Genomic DNA, 17,843 nt, shown 5'->3' with positions numbered 1-17,843 from the left:
ATGAAATATGAAGGTATTTTTAATTAAATTCTGAAATACATTCTGCATAAAGTGTAATTTTACTTTTGCACTGAGTTTATTTCAGCAAGCAAATTAACTAATTAAAATAGTGTAATTATTATCACATGTCTGCAGTTCCTACATGATGAAGAGAATCTTAAAACAATGCATGCAATTATCATGAAAGAGCAATTATGTAATGCATGAAATGTAAAATGAGTTGCATCAAAAAGAGTTTTAAAAAATGTGTTAGAAGTTGTTTCAAGATATAAGGGAGGAGATAAGATGTTGGATTACTTAATCTTTTCAATTGTCACATTTTCTACCATAATTTTCTGATTTTTGCAATGCGAGGTGTTAAGAGTGCATATAAATAGGCAAGGAAAAGGGGAACAGTTTCCCAAATAAATTTAATATCATTTGACGGTAGCCCACTATGGAATATGAAACAGAGACATAAAGTAAGGGATTTACATAATGTCCATTAGCATGGGAGATAAATGGGTTTGTGTCAACGCTACATTTAATTTAGTCCTAGTTGGGATGTTTCATATAATCCAACAGTAGGCGATAATGCATCATTTTACATCCATTGTGAAGAAAGAAGAAAAACCTGAACCAATAGCCGTTGAGGAAAGTGCCACCTCTCGGTCTGCTCTGGCTGCCACAACAACAAAGAGGTTCAGCAGAGCAAGAGGATTACCTGCCATTTACTGCCATGTATGCCAAAAAATCCGTTTGCAGCTAAATTACAGAGTTCGCTTTTTCAATTATCATAGTGAAAATCTTTGTGTTATGCCAGGTTGAATTGATGTTACTATATAACTTGGAGATGTTATTTGATTAATCATAAAAACAACTGCTTCTGTCAAAGATTAACTTTATTTGCAGTTAGTTTCGAGTGCGCATGCGCATCCCTTCTGCTCTCCTGTCTACCGGCTAAATGAAACTACATGTTTTAACGTTGTAACGGTGGGTAAAGTTATACTTGCTATTTCATCTTAAATCATTTGTTGTTTTTCTTCTGTTTACAATATTGTCACACGTTAAGGCGAGCTTGAACACGACTTTGATTGTAGTTTGCTTCCTGAATATCAGAACTCATCCTGCTCTCCGTACTCTCTTTGCCTCAACCTACAACAGATTGTACACAATCATCATGGCGACCCAGGATGGTGGGTATTGAGAAAATGCAGCAGAATTTCCTTCATATCTTTACACTGAGACTGAACAATGTTAATGGAATAGTGCATGTTTGTAAATGACATGTTCATAAATAACGTTATTAATGTTGTGTGACGTACATTTACGTATCTCCGTAACGTTTTTCTTGAAATGTTCAGTAGTGTTGTAGCTAGCTAACGTTTACGATCGCTAACAGCAGTCACATTTAGCTTGATTTGTGGAGGTCCAAAGTTAACGTTTGGGGATTTAACCAGTTTAAGGTTTACAGTTGGTTAACTGAACTAAAATAGCTGGTTAAATATGGTTTGTTCATGAGTGGTAAGGACGAAGTAAACAACAAACAGTTTGTTACGTTAACGTTACGAGTTCTGTAACCGGTAAGGCCAACCGTCAACATCCAGTGTTTTGTTCGATCAAGAATCATGTCATCTTAAATTCTGCCTTTATTTATCCCCTCACACAACTCTCAAGTAAGAATGGATGCCTAGATGGAAAAAATACGCGATGGAAACATCTAGAAAAACTACGAGAGGGGGGATGAATAAGCGAAACTAGACTTGTTTACACACTTTAAAGTAAAACTGTTGACTCATAGTAATACACACTCAGGCTAATTATTGCATGGGAGTATGGGGAAGTGTTATTTTTTCTTTAAAATAAAAAATAACTATAAACAAATTAATTATATTACCAACTACTACAATAACCAACTAACCCACCAAATGCTGTCAAATTAAGAGTCTTGATGGATTTTAAAATGGTACAGACCATTTATAAATTCCCAAATGTACAGACGGGAAATATGATATTATAGTGATGTGATTTGGAAATACAAAAACTAAGCTGGGTTTCCCCCAACGTTTTTTTGGTGAGTGAAAGTGAAACCTTTCAGTTAGGTCTTTGTTAAACTGGATATCCCCAATACTCATATATTGTTCTTGTGAAGACTTCATGTAATATACGCTGTTTAAATGTAATTATTGTATTATTATATTGACACATATGAATAATGACTATCTTTGTTTTATAGTAGTAGGACATGCCAGATGTGTTATTCTGATTGTCTTTGAATCGTTGTGGGGTTGTATACCCTTGAGAATGTAACCGTTACACTGAATGTCCTTTAATGGACCCCAATCGATGTTTTCATACTCTTCCAGGAGGTGAAGAAGTCATAATGGAAACTGAGGCGAAGCCAAAAGGAGCCGAAGCCCTCGGAGAGGATGCTGAAAAAGGTGAAACAGAATCTACGTCTCACCCAGTTGCAGGTGACGCCACAACTCAGGACTCTAATATTAGCAATGGGGACGACACAGACGACGAGCGGGAGAAAGTGGACTTGAAGATCATCTGGAACAAGAATAAATATGATCTGAAAATTCCTATTGACAACACAGGAGCCCAACTGAAAGAAAAGATCCACTCACTCACTGGTAAGAACACACAGGAGATCCCCTCCATTTGAATGGCTTTGTTGTTGTTAGTGTTTAGCAAAACCTAGAAAATGCTCTCGGTTGTCTTCCTAGGTCTTCCACCTGCAATGCAGAAAGTGATGTACAAAGGATTGCTTCCAGAGGACAAGACGCTACGTGAAATAAAGGTCACAAATGGTGCAAAAATAATGGTGGTAGGATCTACTATGAATGATGTATTAGCTGTGAATACACCCAAAGAGGTCATCCAGCAGGAGGTTAAAGCCGAAGAAGAAAAGAAAGAGCCTTTATGCAGGCAAAAGGTAAGATGACTGGCATTTCTGCTAAATGAAGTAAAGAGATGTATGGAGTGTTGGGATACTAACTGGTGATGTTATTGCAGCAACACAGGAAAGTTTTGGACAAAGTGAAACCAGAGGACATAATGCCATCTATTAAAGGAACAAAGGTGAGAGAAGATGAAGGGATGCCTGCTTTTGTTTTCCTTGTATTGACTGCCAAGCGGTTCAAAGCTGCTTTCACAGATCAATGTCGACTAACTGCATTTTCTTCTAACAGGAACGATTACCAACAGTGCCTTTAGCCGGTATGTATAACAAGTCCGGAGGAAAAGTCCGACTCACTTTCAAACTGGAGCAGGATCAGTTGTGGATCGGAACAAAGGGTGAGAGTACAGCCAGCCTCCTTTTTGTTCTAAATTCACCACAACACAAATATCGTGATAATTAAAACTCCTCTATCTTTTTCTGTGTTTACATCAACAGAGAGAACCGAGAAGGTCCCGATGGGCTCCATTAAACACGTAGTGTCTGAACCCATCGAAGGCCATGAGGATTATTACATGATAGTAAGTGTTGTTGCATTACAGAATTATCTGTATCATTAACAGCTGTAATGCCAAATGCTCTAAAAAGTCCACTTAATCAAGCAAAAGGAATAAGGTAAAAAGATTCAAGACTCGAGCTTTAATGTCATATGCACATTAGCTACAGCCTCTCAGCTGGTCTCAGGCTCTTCCTACAGTGACGCATACACTATACTTAAAGAAGCCCTATAATGCTTTTGGGGGGATTCCTTTTCCTGTATTGTGTTATATAGGTTTTTAGCAAAGGCTGAAATCCCAAAGTTCATGCCAAAGGGGGGTTTCTTTCCCACCCACCCCCCCACCCCCCCCCTGCCTGAAATGCCTCCATTTGAATCCTTTTCCATAACATAGTGACTTCACTATGTAACGCAAGTGCTTCTATTTGCTAGTGCTACTTTTTTGGCTCAGATTTGCTCAGGGGCGGGTTATTCCCGACACATCTCTAAGCGGTTGACCAATAACAACAGTGCTGCAACCAGCTAACCAATCAGAGCAGACATGCTATGGTTTCAGAGAGAGGGTGATAAGAGGCAGTATGAGAAAAAAAAAGACCTTTTTGAACATAGAAACGGTAGAGGCACAACATATGAATATGGACCTGAAAATGAGCACAAAAGGGCCCCTTTAAAACAAAGAACGAAAAGCATAAAAGAGGGAACATTACACTACTTTAAAGTTAACATTACAACTGTTAAATATTAACAGGTTAACAGCCAAAGATCAGATTGTGGTATGGTGTGTTTAGTAGAGTTTATTGGTGGGTAATATATTGATATACTATCAAGATAGGTTTTGTCTTAGATGTATTGTAATATTGCATAGGTTTTGTCTTTTTATTTAAAATGCAGTTTTCTTGCCGTTTTACTCAGATACATTCTGGTATTCTAATGTTCGTATTGCCCAGCCCTAGTTCAGTTGTGTGAGTCTATGAGCTGTGACGGTGCAGGTGGAGCTGTGGCCTGAAGTCACTGCAGTGAGCATCACAGTGACGGGTCATCCTTTGCTGTTTGGGCTCCGCAGTGGAGCGGGAAATGTCAGCGCTTTCTCTCCATTAACCTTTCTGTCTGAAGCCACTCGTGTTCTTCTTTGTCAGTGAAATGGAAGTCCCAGAACAAGTAGAACTTAATTGAACTCAGTTGTCTCATGGAGATCAAGATTTATTTTGAAGACAACAAAATAAAGTGGCATTTATCAAATGAATATAAAGTTTGGCAGAGAGAAGTAAAGGTCTTCATTATCCTTTTGGCGGAATGACAGATGTGTTTTTTTTAAACTTGATGTTTTGATTAATGGGAAGTAAATTAGACCAGAAAAGCAATCTGATTAATTTGAAAGTAGGACAAACTGGTGGGAATTTGATGGTGGTTGGCCAAAAGTGCAATTAAGCAAAAGATGCTGATCATGAAATTCAGCATCTAAGCTGTAAAATAAAAGTTAGCTAATTTCCAAATGTCCTAGTTGTTCAGGTCTACTACACCACTTCATTTTGTATGCAAAAATGGCTGGTTTTCAGCCTCTTAATTACGGATATACTGTTTTCCCTGTTTCATGTCATTTTTAACTGAATGTTTTTGATTTTGTAGACAAAACACGAAATGTGGGATGAATAATGCAAATAATTCTTAGTTATAGCCTTAATGTAGTTCAGAAAAGGTCAGGTGTATTGTATGGATGGATGAGAGAGTATAATATGCTGCAGTCTTTAAACGTTGATTTATTTACAAACATGCTTATGTTGCCAACAATAAATCATGTCAGTCCAGCTGACATTATAAATGGTTAATTCTCAATCAACACATTCAAAGTATGTTCATTTGCATTTCAAATGGTTTGTTTGTAGAATATGTGAATTTGTATAATCACTTTGTTCCTCTACTTTTATAGGCTTTTCAGTTGGGTCCAACAGAAGCGTCTCAATACTGGGTCTACTGGGTGCCTGCACAGTTTGTCGATGCAATCAAAGACACAGTCCTTGGAAAATGGCAGTATTTCTAGTGTGCCTCTTTTTTTGAACTGGGATTGAGAGGAGGAGCCAATGAAAAATGAAACTGGAGTCAACAGTGCGACTGAAGGAACTTCTTGGAATACATTTGAAGGAAACGGACGGATGCCTGTGGACTAATCATATTGTTTTTAGGTTAAAAGTGCACTATGTGGCAGCATAACATTTCTCAGCCCTGTTGATCTTTCAGGGGTTTCATCAAATCCAAGGGAAAATGATGAAACAATTGTACAGAAATTGCTAACACTTTTCTTCCGTTATTCTTAAAGAAATAAAACTTATTTAACGAAATGAATGCACCTGGTCATTATTGTTGTCTGTGTTGTATCCGTCCAAACGTTATCTTGAAACAAAGGTCAAAGTATCTCTGCATTAGTCACCCTTTTAAAATGGTAGCTCACTAATGGCAAAATCAAAACATAGGTAACTCTGTTCATATAGGTCTTAACACATTGAGTTTGCCAAAAATAAAGACCATACTTATCTTGTAAAATAAAAGCATTAAGGTCAAAATCCAAAAGGTAGCCATTGGTTGCAAATCTTATTAATGATTGTGATTCATGACACAACTAAACACTGCACACTTCCACAATCTATGTATATCTCTTTTAATTATCTTCAAAATATGAATAATTAAAGATTTTTTTATTAATATAAAAAATATCTTACCTTATGTTCCAAACAACACACAAACATTAAGACCTGTGAGTTTAATGAATGAATATAACTGAACTGTCAGAAACTGATGTAATGCTTTTAATCTGAAGGACTCCAGACAGGAAATTGTGTCGATTCTTTTTCAAAAACACGCCCACAACTTCCGGCATAACCCCCTTATGGCGGGACGAGGGTAATGCAAACTTTTCCAGGCTTGTACCACCGTTTAACGACAGTAGCAGTCTGTAATGAACAACACGTTGAAAACAACCGTCGATAGGAAACGCCCCCCGCCGGTCAAGGTGCTGTCCGGTCAGCTGAGGACGGTAGTGAGCCGGCCGGCCGACAGCGGGGAGGGTTATGTGATCAGGCCGGGCAGGGGTCGCTCTCTGCAGGTGTCTCTGGTGTGGATGCAGGGGACGGTCCTGGAGGTGCAGCTGGACAGAAACACCCTGCTGTTGATGGATGAGACCGGGACCTTTGCGGTGCAAGGGGTCAACAACATCCCCAAAGGGAAGCCGTGTCTGTCCCAAGGTGATAATATTATTTCTTTAAAAAAATTAAAACATTTGTTGTTTTTTAATAAGAACAAAATAGCTGTTCTGCATCCTATACAATTACATTTTTCTGACAACACTATTGATATGACATGACATGTTTACGATATATCGTATCATTACTTTTTTATGTCGTACAATGACATTTTATAGGAATGTATTATGTGCCATACTATTGTGACACTTTATGGCCTACTATACTTAGGTTTTTGATGTTGTATCATACTATGAATTTTGGCATATGACATTTTTTTTGACACACTGTATTATAGTCTTTTATGACATACAATTTTATGCTTTTAACGTCATCTGTGTGTTATAGCTTGTAGTTAATACAAATATTACTATGTAAATAAACCTTCAATTGAATCAGTAACTCAATTGAATTAATTGTATTGTGCTATTTCTCCCTCAATATAGAGTAAATGTAAATTAAATACATCTATAAGGCTGTACGTTTTTATTAGATAATGAACTCTTAAAATGTGTGAACATTCTTTAAAAGTAATTAAATTGCATACACCCCATTGAAACATTACTGTAGGCTGTTACCTTCCACCACTGCTAATTCTGCATGGTTTGTATATGACTATTTACTGTTCATATTGGTCAATTGACCAATCATTCAATCCATTTCATTCCTGGTTAATTACAAGAAAGTCTTCCACAACCTTTTCTGTGAATTGCTCACTGGTTGCCTTCAGCTGGAACATTAATTACAGCACATGAACATCCCTCGTTAAATCACCTTCCTCTTTTCCCTTGAATATTTCCCCACTGAACAAAGAACCACCTGCTGCTGTTTTACAGGCAAATATGTCATGGTGATGGGTGTCATCCAGGCCTTCTCCCCGGAGCCAGTCATCCGTGCAGTGAAGATGGCAGACCTCTCTGCGCTCGCCACGCTCCACAGGCGGATGTGGAAGCTGGAGGTGGAGGATCTGCAGCAGGTTTTGGCCTGAATGCAGAGCTAATGGTGGCAGGAAGCCCTCGTCTTGTCATGGCTGTCCAGATGGGTGTGCAGCATTCAAGTCATTTTTGACAGTTGGAACAAAATACATCATTGGACTAAACAGCAGATTATACTCTGTCAGGCTTCTGATTGAGGTATGATGCAAGAGTGACAGGAGAAAACAGACTCCTACTAATGCTTACTGTGGTTATGCTGTGAAGTGTTGAATCTACCTTTAAAGCATTACTCAGATTTGGATGCATCTTGTATTGTTAACTTATTTTAGGATATGTCTTGTAATTTTTTGGTTTATATTTACAATAGAAAAAGGCTGGAAGAAAGTTGTACAAATGTTAAATAAAGATGAGTCATATTTCACGAGTACTCTGCCTTGTTTTCTCTACTAGAATCTGGATGCATTAGGATTAACTAATGACGAATTTATAACACATTAATGTTATCCAAGTTATTTTATGCCTGTAGAAAAGTACATTCTCTCGGATAAAATTGTAGGTAGTGAACTTGATTATATTTACATTTAATAGTGCTGTATGATTACACTTTAGTGGGAAATTTATTTTTACTTCACTAATATTTGAAAACGTTAGTTACATTACCAAGATGAGTTTATAAAATATGAACTCTTAAAACAGCTTTAAAATAAAACCCTGCTTATAACTTATTGTATCAGTAAGAAAATGACACTGTCGTAGAATACCACTCACTGTGATTAATTATAAAACGGACAAGTCAAATCAAGCAATCTGATTGGTTCTTAGCCGTGATATACTGAGCGTATACCACGGGTAGAATTGTAAGTTACTTTTCACAAGTCAGTATCCCTCCGCGTCTGAGAAAAACAGTATGCCATTGGGCTGAAAAGCAAACTGCGGAGAAGTAACGGGGCAGAAAGCCTCCTTTTTACGCAGCGGTCCAGACATAGACATCAAAGGGCAAAACATATTCAGGGTGCAGTTCCTTTGGCATTAGGGCAGGGATATCTAGACACTTTCCAAGGTTTGACATAATGAATTGTGCGAATTTTAAAGCAAGCAACGATGTTTTCAAATCTGTACTCAAAGAGGTCCGCAAAAACACTATCGACCAATCAGATTGCTTGATTTGACTTTTCAGTTTTATAAATATATTTAAATTTCTTCTGTTACGAAACAAACTTACAAAGCATAAGATGGAAACATTTAAGATTAACTTCGACCTCCGGGGGGGTCTTACTATGGAAGAGTGGATCAATAGGGCCTGGCTCATTTCGTGGCATCTGCAGGCAGTGGCAAGTACTTCCGGCATCTGCCACAGAGGCCGCTACTCCGTGGTATCTGTGGCAAGTATATGCCAGAGATGCCACAACTTGCCGTGGCAAGTAAATGCCACAACTTGCCTTGGCATTTGCGCATGCTGAACGGGAGTTGCCTCAAGATGCCAGAGTTAAGAGAAGGTTTACGGTAGCTGCCACTCTTCTTCCGTGGCAAATGCTGATATTTAAACCCGTATTTATCGTGTAAAATGTCGCTGTTTAGGCATGACTTTATCGGACTGATCTGTATACAGGACTGATGTGCGGTCTATATTTTTCTAAAAGCGCAAAATTATTAGCATACAAATATACTTAAAGTACATAGGCCTATTACATGTTTTCATTATATTGATCATTAAAGTGTTATCAAAGCTGGTAAAGGTGCAGCTAGTTTTAATGACTTTGTATACTGTAGGTATCTTGTGAATTTACTTACATACTCAACTAAAGCACAAGTATGCTATAGATGAGACTAATAAATGCGTCACTTCCGGGCAAAAATTACGGCCCCGTCCACTTTTTGGGGAAAACAACGTTGTCATTTGAATGACGGTCAATACAAATTCTGAAGTTTTTGCCCATCCGATAACATTTTTGGGAAAACCGTGGATTTTTGGATCTTCAAAGAGCTCGATTACGATGGCCAGTCAGGCAAACAATTACATTCGATCATTGGTAATCGACAATCGGTCTTGATATATGGTTAAATTAAAATCTGTAGGCGAGGCTGTAATTTCTCCAGCTGTTACTCTCATGAGTGAGGCGGAACATAATAGTTTTATCATGCCAAAAAGCTGCTGTGTAGTTTATTGCACCTCAAACATTAAAACAAATCCAGAGTTACGTGTTTCTGTACTTCCTCTAAGAAGAAAGGACAGTAACAGAAGATCTCTGTTGCTTCAGGCTCGATCGCCATTCAAATGACAGCCGTTGTTTCCCCCAAAAGTGGGCGGGGCCGTAAAGTGACGTAGATGTTACTCTCATCTATGAAAATAAATAGCCTACTGCTATATTTAACCATATATCGAGCCCGATCGTCGATTTCTAATGGCTTAATGCAATTGTTTGCCTGTCTGGCCATTGGAATCGGGCTCTTTGAAGATCCAAAAATCTCCGGTTTTCTTACATTTCTGATCGGATTGGCAAAAACTTCAGAATTTGTATTGACCGCCGTTCAACTGACAGCATTGTTTTCCCCCAAAAGTGGGCGGAGCCATTATTTTTGCCCGGAATTGACGCATTTGTTACTCTCATCTATAGTGCTGATCGTTACCTACGCAATAAAACAGGCGTACATAAGGGATGGATGGTGGCAGTTTTAGAAGGGGGATGATTTTAACCGTTTTTATTTCAGGAGGGATGCCATCCCCCCTCAACTCGAATACCGAGTATTATCATAAAAATAGCACGTTTATTTATTGTAATAAACCACGTTCTCCAAGTAAAATCTCAAATCAATGATGTTTAATTTCTTTGAAAACAAGAGATCGGACTATCAGTCCATTTATACAGATCATCAGTCCTGTGTACAGATCAGTTCGATAAAGTCATGCCAAAACAGCGACATTTTACACGATAAATACGGGTTTAAATAGCAGCATTTGCCACGGAAGGCGAGTAGCAGCTACCGTAAACCTTCTCTTAACTCTGGCATCTTGTGGCAACTCCCATTCAGCATGCGCAAATGCCACGGTAAGTTGTGGCATATACTTGCCACGGCAAGTTATGGCATATAGACTTGCCACGGCAAGTTGTGGCATCTGTAGCATATACTTGCCACAGATACGGTTGTGTATTAGTAGAAAGAAATTAATGAAACAAGGGACAGAGGATACGGGTACTCAACTCTTTACTGTTCGTCATGCTTAACTGCCACAGCATCAACTCCCGGGCTTACTCTTCTTCTCTCAACATTGTATGTATACTCTGGTTACACTGCGCCCCCTATTGGCAGGAGTATATTAGAACACAACATTTCCCCCCTTCTTAAAAAGAGTTACTTCTCCCCTTGAACAGCATGCATAACATTAGCATTTTAAACAGACACTTACGTAGTAACCATGAAAACATCTGTAATGATAATAACTTCACATATCACAATATGCAGAACATTTTCAAACATTAATTCAACCACAGTTTAAGTGACATAGTCCTCAATCCAAACAGGCTGCTTTCTGATTCGCTGGTTCCTGCTCTGAGCACCATGCACTGTAGCTGGCTCAGCAGGCCTCACTTCTTCTGATGGAGGAGTGAATGTTTCTGGAAGCACCGACAGGTGTGAAGCATCCCAGGTTTTTCCATTATCAAGTGTGTAACTGTGAGGTCCTTTCTGCTTGGTCACTTTCAGAGGCTCACTGAACTTTGGCTTTCCCTTTTTGACATGCAGCGGGTTTCTCACACGCACCAGGCTTCCCGGATGTATTTTGGGAATCTTGGCATTTCTTTTTGCATCAGAATATGTTTTCATGTGCCACTGTTTCTTTTCCACTCTGTCTCTCAGTTCCTGATCCTGAGTATCCGTAAGCTGTGGCAGGATTGAGAGTTTGGTTCGCATTTTTCTTCCATACATGAGCTGGAACGGAGATGTCCCTGTAGTGGCGTGAGGTGTAGCTCTGTAGACCTGAAGAAACTCAGCAACGTGAGCTTTCCACGGAGCGTTCTCTCTCTGTGCCGTGAGAATGCTTTCCTTCAGCACTCTATTTAGCCTCTCCACCGCTCCATTTCCTTCTGGATGGTAGATTGTAGTCCTGATGTGTTGGATGTCTCTTTCTTCTAGGAAAAAGGCGAGTTCTGAGGATGTGAATTGTGGACCGTTATCTGTCACTCAGACACAGGGTTCACTTTTTGGCTGAACACTGATCTCATGAAGGTGATCACTGTTGCAGTAGTGCATCTTGGGGCAAAACACACTTCTGGCCATTTTGAATAGTAGTCAGTCATAGTAATAGCAAACTTACAGTCCACCGGACCAGTCTCAAATGGGCCCACGATGTCGAGGGCAAGCTTTTGCCATGGCCCCTGAGGCAGAGGGACTGGTGTCATAGGTGCAGGGTTAGTTTTAGCTGTTTTATCATTCATCTGGCAGGACACACAGGCGGCGATAACCGATTGTACCAGTGCATCCATTTTAGGCCACCAATATAAGTCTCTGAGTCTCTGTTTTGTGCGTACAATGCCTTGGTGGCTCTCGTGTGCTAAGGATACCATGTGTGAGTGTAGCTTTACTGGAACAACTAACCTGTGACTCCCTCTCAGAATGAGTTGTTCATGTGCAGAAAGTTCATTTCTCACCTGGTAGTACGGCAACATGTTAGCAGGCAGGCCTTTGGATGAAGCTGGCCACCCGTCTGTCATGTAGTTGCGTAGCTGACGTAACTCTGGACAGGAAGTGCAGGCATCTGTGAAGTCAGACGAGGGAACAGCAGTCAGCAGGGCAGAGACAGCAGCAACCATCTCTGGTTCCGTGTCTGAGGTGCAGTCCTGTCCGTGTGGCAGTGGCAGGCGGGAAAGGCAATCTGCTGCATGGTTCTGAGCACCGGGTCTGTAGACAATATCATAGTTGAAGCAGAGTAGCCTGGCCGACCAGCGTGCTACTCTCATACCAGCTCTCCCCATGCCTTTTGTAGCCAAGAGTGTGGTCAAAGCTTGGTGATCAGTCCTTAAGGTGAACTTTGTTCCCCACAAGTAGGTTCTCCAACGCTCTGCAGCCCACACACAGGCCAAAGCTTCTTTTTCTACCACAGAGTACTTTCTCTCTGCAGCACTAAGAGAGCGCGAAGCAAATGCCACTGTTCTTTCAGTGTTGTCACGATGTATCTGTGTCAGCACCCCACCTATGCCATAGTCCGAGGCATCTGTAGACACTATGGTGGGCCGTGACGGGTCAAAAAGAGCGAGTGATGAACTGTCTGTGATGAGTAGTTTAACCTGCTGAAAACTACTCTGTGCCTCATCAGTCCATGTGAATGTAGCTCTGCGTAGCACATCTCTCATTGGTTCCACCACAGTTGCATAGTTCTGTATGAACTTGGAGTACCACGATGTTAGGCCAAGAAAAGACCTGAGAGTCACTGGATCACTGGGTGATGGAGCATCCCGAATAGCTGCAATGTGGTCATCATTTGGCAGCAGACCTTCCTTGCTTATGCTGTGTCCTACATTACATTACATTACATTACATTACATTGCATTTAGCTGACGCTTTTATCCAAAGCGACTTACAATAAGTGCATTCGACCAGGAAGATACAACCTTTAAGAAAACAGAATCATATAAGTACATCAGGTTTCATAGAGCCAAACATTTCAAGTGCTACTCAACTGGCATTTAGAAAGCCAGCCCTTTATTAGTATATAAGTGCTTTGTTAGTAATTCTATCGCTCGAAGTGGAGTCTAAAGAGATGAGTTTTCAGTTTGCGTCGGAAGATGTGTAAGCTATCTGCTGTCCTGATTTCAATGGGGAGCTCATTCCACCATTTTGGAGCCAGGATAGCAAACCCACGTGTTTTTGCTGACGGGAACTTGGGTCCCCCTCGCAGTGCGGGTGCAGCGAGCTGTTTGGCTGATGCAGAGCGGAGTGCACGTGCTGGGGTGTACGGTTTAACCATGTCCTGGATGTAGGAAGGGCCAGATCCATTCACAGCATGGTACGCAAGTACCAGTGTCTTGAAGTGGATTCTAGCAGTTACTGGAAGCCAGTGAAGGGAGCGGAGGAGCGGTGTGGTGTGGGAGAATTTGGGAAGGTTGAAGACCAGACGAGCCGCTGCATTCTGGATGAGCTGCAGAGGTCGGATGGCACATGCAGGTAGACCAGCCAGGAGGGAGTTGCAGTAGTCTAGGCGTGAGATGACGAGAGCCTGGACCAGAATCTGCGCTGATGTCTGGGTCAGCTGGGGACGTATCCTCCTGATGTTGTAAAGCGTGTATCTGCAGCAGCGGGTTGTAGCAGCGATGTTTGCAGTGAAGGACAATTTGTTATCTAGGACCACACCCAGATTCCTTGCAGTCTGAGTCGGGGAAACAACAGAGGTGCCGATGTTGATTGTTAGGTCAAGAGATGACCTAGATACGTTAGTTTGTCCTGGTAGAATTTGCATTTATCTGTGTTGAGACTTAGTCCAGCTTCCTGCAGTCGGTACAGTACTGATTCCAGGCGGGTTTCATGCTCAGCACGGCATGAGGAGTAAATGATGATATCATCCAGATATGCCTGCACTCCAGGTAAATCTTTCAGCACCATGGACATCATCTTCTGAAATGCTGAGGGTGCTGATGCTAGCCCATAACAAACTCGCTTGTACCTGAAAAGTCCCTCGTGAGTAATGAAAGCAGTCAGATCTCTGCTGTCCTCATGCAGTGGAAGCTGGTAGTATGCATTAGCCAGGTCGAGGGTTGAGAATATGGTAGCTCCTCTGAGTTCTGAGAAGAGCTCCTCCATGTGTGGAATGGGGTAGCAATCCATTATGACGACCTTGTTAGGCTCCCTGAGGTCTGTACACATCCTTATTTTAGATGAGTTCTTTCGTTGAGTCACAACGATCGGTGATACCCAGGGAGAGGCATCTATTTTTTCAATGATGTCAGCATCAAGAAGGCGCTTTAACTCTGCAGAAACAGCATCTCTGACTGAGAATGGAAACCTTCTCAATTTCTGCTGCACAGGCTTCACCTCATCTTTCACTCTTACTTTGTGTACTACGTTCCTAACACAGCCCATAGGTAAAACTGTATTAACAGGTGCAGATGCAGTAGGTGTCGGTGTAGTAGGAGTTGCAGGTGGGGTTGTTATCTCTCTGACTGTGTGCTCTGACTTCAGTACCACTCTGTTTCTCATGATGACCATTTCCAGTGCCTCAAACAGGTCCAGGCCCAGCAGTATTGAACCTGACTTCACAATGAAAAGGGTAGCTGAGGCAGTATTTCCGTCATGGAATGCACGTAAATGCAGTTTCCCTAGTACTGGGATTCTCTGTCTTGAGTATGTGACTAGAGGAACCTTTGTAGGTTTCAGTGGTATGTGACTGAAATAGGTCTCGTACACATGAGCCGGCAGCAGTGACACTGAAGAACCAGTATCTACTATCATCTCAAATGACTGGTTAGCAGGAGAAAGTCCCAAATCTACAGTGCACATTATTTTCTTCTCTTTTGGGGCAGAATTATTCAGCAATAAAACAGTCAGTTCTGGAATAACGACCTCCCTCACTTCACGTTTTTGTTCTGAACGAAACATTTTGGCAAAATGCCCAGTTTTTCCACAGGATTTGCATATTTTGTTTGTAGCAGGGCATTGTGTGGAATTGGCCATATGTTTATCTGAATCACATCTGTAACATCTTCGTGCTTGCTCAGACTTTCTCTCACCTTGCCTTTGTTTACTTGCAGCGGGACGTTTTTGTTCCCATTTTGGCGCGCTGATCTCTCTCACAGGCACTTCACTGTTGGAGAACTCGGCCACGTTGCGCGCCGCCATTTCCACCTGATTTGCAATCTGAATGGCTTTATCCAGTGTCAGTTTGTCTTCTAGCAGCAAGCGTTCACGTATGCGTCCACTGTAGGCTTTTTCCACGATCTGATCACGCAGCATATCCTGTTCTGCATTTCCAAATTCACAAAAAACGAGCATTTCACGTAGCGCAGAGACGTACTGTGCAATTGTTTCATCATGTCTCTGGGCTCGTTGGCGGAACCTGTGTCTCTCCGCAATTACGTTTACCTTCGGCACGAAATGCGCCTGTAGTGCAGCCACGGCATGGTTGTATGTAGTTCCCGTTTCAGTCAATGTGTAGAATATCCTCTGTGCTTCGGTTCCGACGCTGTGTAGCACGTATACGGGTATCCGGCCACTTGGCTCCTTCCACGTCGATCACTAGCAGATAGTTTTCGAACATTTTTAGCCATGTTCCAAATGGCATAGTAGGTTCTCCCGGACACTGAAGAAAGGTGGGAGGTAAAGGAGTAGAAGCCACGGCCATCCTCGTCGCCAATTTGTTGTGTATTAGTAGAAAAAAATTAATGAAACAAGGGACAGAGGATACGGGTACTCAACTCTTTACTGTTCGTCATGCTTAACTGCCACAGTATCAACTCCTGGGCTTACTCTTCTTCTCTCAACATTGTATGTATACTCTGGTTACACTGCGCCCCCTATTGGCAGGAGTATATTAGAACACAACAGATACCACAGTGGCCTCTGTGGCAGATTCCACAAATGCCAAGGCACATGCCACGGCGAGTAGTGGCAACACTCATTGTGTTCTAGTATGATAAATACAATAACATTGTACCTTGAAAATCAATGCATTTGTTCATTTGACACGTTGGTGGTTTTAGGTAGGCTATACAGCGACCCCTGGCGGTTCTAGTGTGAAGTAAAAGTAGAAGTAGCCAACCTAAATGTTGGAATACTCTGTTACAAGTAAAAGTCCTGCATTAAAATGTTACTCAAGTAAAAGCGCAAAATGATTAGCATAAAAATATACTTAAAGTACATATTACATGTTTTCATTATAATGATTGATCATTAAAGTGTTATCAAAGCTGGTAAAGGTGCAGCTAGTTTTAATGACTTTGTATACTGTAGGGCAGGGGTGGGGAACCTCCGGCCCCCGGGCCGTATACGGCCCAAGAGACCATTTGCTACGGCCCTCGAGGTAATTTATAAACACACGCAAAAAAGAAAAAAAATTAAATTAATCTAGACCGCAAAAAAATTTAACAAGCGAGTGCCTGTTTTTCCTGGCCAAGGTCAGGTTCCTTGAACACAACACGAGCCTAACGTGTCATCACGTGGTATATGTCTCGTCTGACAGGGGTGCAGTTCTTCTGACGGAGAGCACCAGAGCGTCGTACCCATAAGGAGCCGGACACATGCCGCAGTATTTTCGTGGCTGTGTCTTTAGTTGTAATCCCAGTGGCGATCTGTTCATCTGTCATACTGATCATACAGTCAATAACTTTGTTGTTATTAGCATCTGGTTAGCTAGCTATGCTAACGAATATAAGAAGCTTTTTCTACAACCAGTGAGGTAAAGGCACATCTTTATATGATCATTATAGTTATAAAAAAACAAGATAAAAGTAAACAGGTATAAAATACTATATGACAGTAAATCATTTTTTTTATTAATAAACAAGAATACAGTTTGAAAGGAGAGTGATTTGTAAAATATCCATAAAGAAAAAGAAATCTGCTTACAGTTCTGTTTCATATTGATGTTTAGAGATCTAACCATAGATCTCCTAATGTTGCTCTCAAAGTGCACCAGATTGATGCTTTTAACTTCAACATTTAAAAAAAAATCTCGGGGGAGCATGCCCCCCGGACCCCACTGGAGGAGGTGAGGACCCCCCTAGAGGAGGTTAGGTCCCCCCCACTTAAATCAGTCCACATGGATAGGAAACTAAATACTTTTGCACACATCTTGTGTCCAATGTGCTTTCTGTTTTGGTGGTCATGCCTCAACCGTGCACGTGAATGCATGCACGAGTCATAGTAAAATATCTGGATTAAGAGGTTGCTTTTTCTTTGCACGGAATGAAAGAAAGGCGAAATGAATGGGCTGTGATTTTAGTATTTTTAAGCAGAGGTCAATCATTTGTACGGCCCTCGGAGGATGTTGAAAAAATTGAAATGGCCCTTGAGAGGAAAAAGGTTCCCCGCCCCTGCTGTAGGGTATCTTGTGAATTTACTGCAGGAGTAACTATAAAGTCTGATTTAAGACTTGATTATATTTATCATCATTAATCAGAATCTGTAGTAAGTAACTAAAGGTAGCGTATTAAATAAATGTAGGGGAGTAGGCTACAATTACACAATTTACCTCTGAATTGTAGTGGGGTAAGTACTAAGTAACATACCATTTACATACTCAACTAAAG

General features: G+C 41.0%; 2 protein-coding genes across 4 annotated transcripts; both read left to right on the top strand.

The window, feature by feature from the left end:
* Window positions 1–827: 827 nt before the first annotated feature.
* Window positions 828–5,780, top strand: ubfd1 (ubiquitin family domain containing 1). 3 transcript variants are annotated; one of them, XM_079641980.1, is made up of 8 exons: window positions 957–972; window positions 1,099–1,175; window positions 2,346–2,618; window positions 2,712–2,920; window positions 3,001–3,066; window positions 3,177–3,282; window positions 3,383–3,465; window positions 5,368–5,780. In XM_079641980.1, exons 2-8 carry the CDS (start codon window positions 1,160–1,162, stop codon window positions 5,476–5,478), a joined length of 864 nt encoding a protein of 287 aa, XP_079498106.1. In that variant the 5' UTR covers window positions 957–972; window positions 1,099–1,159; the 3' UTR covers window positions 5,479–5,780. The 3 variants fall into 3 exon arrangements, with proteins under 3 accessions (XP_079498108.1, XP_079498106.1, XP_079498107.1); XM_079641982.1 differs by lacking the exon at window positions 1,099–1,175 and having other exon boundaries at window positions 828–972; XM_079641981.1 differs by lacking the exon at window positions 957–972 and having other exon boundaries at window positions 1,085–1,175.
* Window positions 5,781–6,293: 513 nt separating this feature from the next.
* rmi2 (RecQ mediated genome instability 2) lies at window positions 6,294–8,035 on the top strand. The gene is made up of 2 exons (XM_079645527.1): window positions 6,294–6,676; window positions 7,510–8,035. Exons 1-2 carry the CDS (start codon window positions 6,391–6,393, stop codon window positions 7,659–7,661), a joined length of 438 nt encoding a protein of 145 aa, XP_079501653.1. The 5' UTR covers window positions 6,294–6,390; the 3' UTR covers window positions 7,662–8,035.
* Window positions 8,036–17,843: the final 9,808 nt, after the last annotated feature.

The sequence above is a fragment of the Notothenia rossii genome (genome assembly GCF_949606895.1).
Source record: "Notothenia rossii genome assembly, chromosome: 8".
Classification (NCBI taxonomy): Eukaryota; Metazoa; Chordata; class Actinopteri; order Perciformes; family Nototheniidae; genus Notothenia; species Notothenia rossii.
Note: the sequence above shows the minus strand (reverse complement) of the source record. Positions and strands in the feature narration are given on the sequence as shown.

Bases quoted from the DNA above. Each gene is read 5' to 3' on its own strand.
- ubfd1 (XM_079641980.1), top strand. The intron at 2,619-2,711 runs GTAAGAACACAC...TTGTCTTCCTAG, and splicing joins AAAGATCCACTCACTCACTG to GTCTTCCACCTGCAATGCAG. The intron at 2,921-3,000 runs GTAAGATGACTG...ATGTTATTGCAG, and splicing joins AGCCTTTATGCAGGCAAAAG to CAACACAGGAAAGTTTTGGA.
- rmi2 (XM_079645527.1), top strand. From the start codon at position 6,391: ATGAACAACACGTTGAAAACAACCGTCGATAGGAAACGCCCCCCGCCG. The intron at 6,677-7,509 runs GTGATAATATTA...GCTGTTTTACAG, and splicing joins GAAGCCGTGTCTGTCCCAAG to GCAAATATGTCATGGTGATG.